The sequence below is a fragment of the Neoarius graeffei genome, chromosome 10 (genome assembly GCF_027579695.1).
Source record: "Neoarius graeffei isolate fNeoGra1 chromosome 10, fNeoGra1.pri, whole genome shotgun sequence".
Taxonomy (NCBI): Eukaryota; Metazoa; Chordata; class Actinopteri; order Siluriformes; family Ariidae; genus Neoarius; species Neoarius graeffei.
This window is the reverse complement of record NC_083578.1, coordinates 1,572,900-1,575,661: the sequence shown is the minus strand read 5'-3', so window position 1 is coordinate 1,575,661 and position 2,762 is coordinate 1,572,900. Positions and strand designations below refer to the sequence as shown.

General features: G+C 39.0%; 1 protein-coding gene across 1 annotated transcript; it reads left to right on the top strand.

Moving 5' to 3' along the window:
• The first annotated feature begins 246 nt into the window (after positions 1-246).
• Positions 247-2,449, top strand: LOC132892725 (H-2 class II histocompatibility antigen, A-F alpha chain-like). The gene is made up of 4 exons (XM_060931064.1): positions 247-487; positions 560-817; positions 1,722-2,003; positions 2,137-2,449. The coding sequence occupies exons 1-4, from the start codon at positions 433-435 to the stop codon at positions 2,256-2,258; spliced, it is 717 nt and encodes a 238-aa protein (XP_060787047.1). The 5' UTR covers positions 247-432; the 3' UTR covers positions 2,259-2,449.
• Positions 2,450-2,762: the final 313 nt, after the last annotated feature.

Genomic DNA, 2,762 nt, shown 5'->3' with positions numbered 1-2,762 from the left:
AAATAGGCTCCAGCTTGCCTGCGACCCTGTAGAACAGGATAAAGCGGCTAGAGATAATGAGATGAGATGAGATGAGATGAGATGAGATGAGATGAGATGAGATGAGATGAGATGAGATGAATGTGAAATATGAAAGTGAAAAGTTGTTTTTTTTTCTTACTGGAGCCTCCTGTCACACAGAGAATGTGATTGGGTAGTTTATAAGGAAGTAGTACATTTATTATCCTCCTGAGAACCAACCCATAGACTTGTGTCCTCTGTAGTTGACATTTATTTTACATGCACACCCTCTTACTCTTTCAAGCTATTCACTTGAATCCTTGAATATCATGTGATTAGGAGGGTTGCTGAGTAATAGAGAAAGAGAGAGAGAGAAAGAGAGAGAGAGACTCTACAGGTTGAACGCATTACTTTAAGGTGGACTGTGACACGATGAAGCTCTGTATGATTCTCGTCCTTTTACCGATTCTGCGAGTGAATGCTTCCTGTAAGTAGATGAAGAACAGAATAGAATAGAATAAACAAATGTTTTATCATTAATCAGATTTTTTTTCTCCAGTTGATGTCGGGCCCTTGTTCACTACACTGTCTGGCTGCAGTGACTCTGGGAACGAATCCCAGTTCCTCGTGAGTCTGAATCAGAATGAAATATTGTATGAAGATTTTGAGGCCCAGCAACAGATCAGCAGATTGCCTCCGTTTATCGGCCAACTGGATCTTCCAGATTTGTATGTGACAGCAGTTAATAACAGAGACAGATGTCTTCTGAACATCAAGAGAACGAGAAAACTGGTCGGAAGTCCAGCTGAGTCCGAAGGTAATGAGATTAACGTTACATGCTATTGTTCGATCAGTTTGCTGTAATGCTCTTTAATTGTCACTGAGTACTCCTCAGTGACAATTCCTCAGATGAGAAAACTGCAGTACGTATTCAAAGGAATTCAAGGAAAGCATGTGATGCTAGATCACGACTCCTTTATCTATTAGCATGCTAAATAGCTGATGTTGAGCTAATACTTTTGATAATCAGCGCTAGCATTAACACCTCTTTCACATCACCAGCTGACTGACCTTTTCAGCTGATAAAATGTGATCCAACATCCTTTATTCTGATACCACACACCTTGCACTGAGCCAATCTTTTGTTTGGGTCTTGTGTGAAAGCCAAAGCCAAAGTTTATCACTAATGACAGAGCAGTTGCAGATGAGCTCTCCATGGGCTCGGTGTTGTTGCTGACATACTGCAGCTTACAGTCATCTGTGGCCGCATGCATATGGAGAGGATATTACACGGTGGTACAAAGATATGAAGTTTATCTTTGAGTGGTGAATGGATATATCACCAGTGAAAATAGTTTTCAACATGAGAAGATAAACTTCATATCTTCACCCTACAGTGTAATGTTCTTTATATTACATAGACACATCCACAAAAAAACACTCAAGTTAATGAAAATAATTTTAATTTTTAACCGGTTCATCATTTTGACAACACGCATCTAGTCAGCGGGAAAACACTGGGAGTGACGTCATCGGAGTGAAATATGGGGAATTATTACACATACAGGACACTTTATGGAATAAAAACTATTCCCTTTGATAAAATAGTTCTGTATAAAATGTTATACTGAACTTGATACAAAATGCAAATGTGATTCCAAAAACATGCACTCAGAGATATTTACACACTTTATCTAAAATTCGTGGCTTTTTTTTTTCAGAGCCTCCAGAAGTGAGCATCTACCCAAAACACAACATAGAGTCTGGAGTAGAAAATAACTTCATCTGCTTTATGAAGAATTTCTATCCTCCACACATCAAAGTTAACTGGATGAGGAACGGTGAGTCAGTGACAGAGGGAGTGTACAACAGCCAGCTTTCAATGAACACAGACGGAACCTTTAATTCATTCTCCATCCTGACGAGTTCTCCGACTGAAGGAGATGAATACAGCTGCATGGTGGAGCATGAAGCTCTGGACTCACCTCAGACTAGAACATGGGGTGAGAAACATCTTCACTGGATTTATTTCACTTTATTTTACTTCATAATACTGACTCAATATGTATGTGTGTGTGTGTGTGTGTGTGTGTGTGTGTGTGTGTGTGTGTGTGTGTGTGTGTGTGTGTTCCACAGATGAACCAGTGGTAATTCAGAGTGTAACTCCGACGGTGGTGTTTGCAGTGGGAATTGCTGTTGGAATACTGGGATTAGCTATAGGAATGTTCTTCGTCATTAAAGCATCATGTTCCTGTTAAACTTTTTAACAGGATCTGTATGAACACTGGCAACTGGACTTTTTTCTCTCTTGAAATTAATAAGATTTTTTTTTTAAAAAAACACAACTTGTCATGTGACCTGTCCTGAAGAGCTTTACCAAAGGCTTTACCTCTGACACTGGAGACTCCTTCCATAAATGTTAAATAAACACATTTCTCCTTACAGGAAACTTCACTTTTTATTCGTTTTTTTTGTAATCTCAAGATCATAAAAGTTATTTTCTGAGATCATATAACAGCACCATTCCAACTTTACACAGCTGTGGCAAGTGACACGAGATCATCTACTGGTATCATGGCACTTCTGCACTAATTACATCCGAGGCATTGAAATATCCAGCAAAGGCTATAGACCTCCATTACTTCCATCCAGACCTCAGAAGCCAATCCCAGAGACATCGCCTTCAAAATGAGCAGAATTGATATTCTCCATCATTACATTTACAAATACTTTGACAAAGAAACAATTATTCATTAACACGT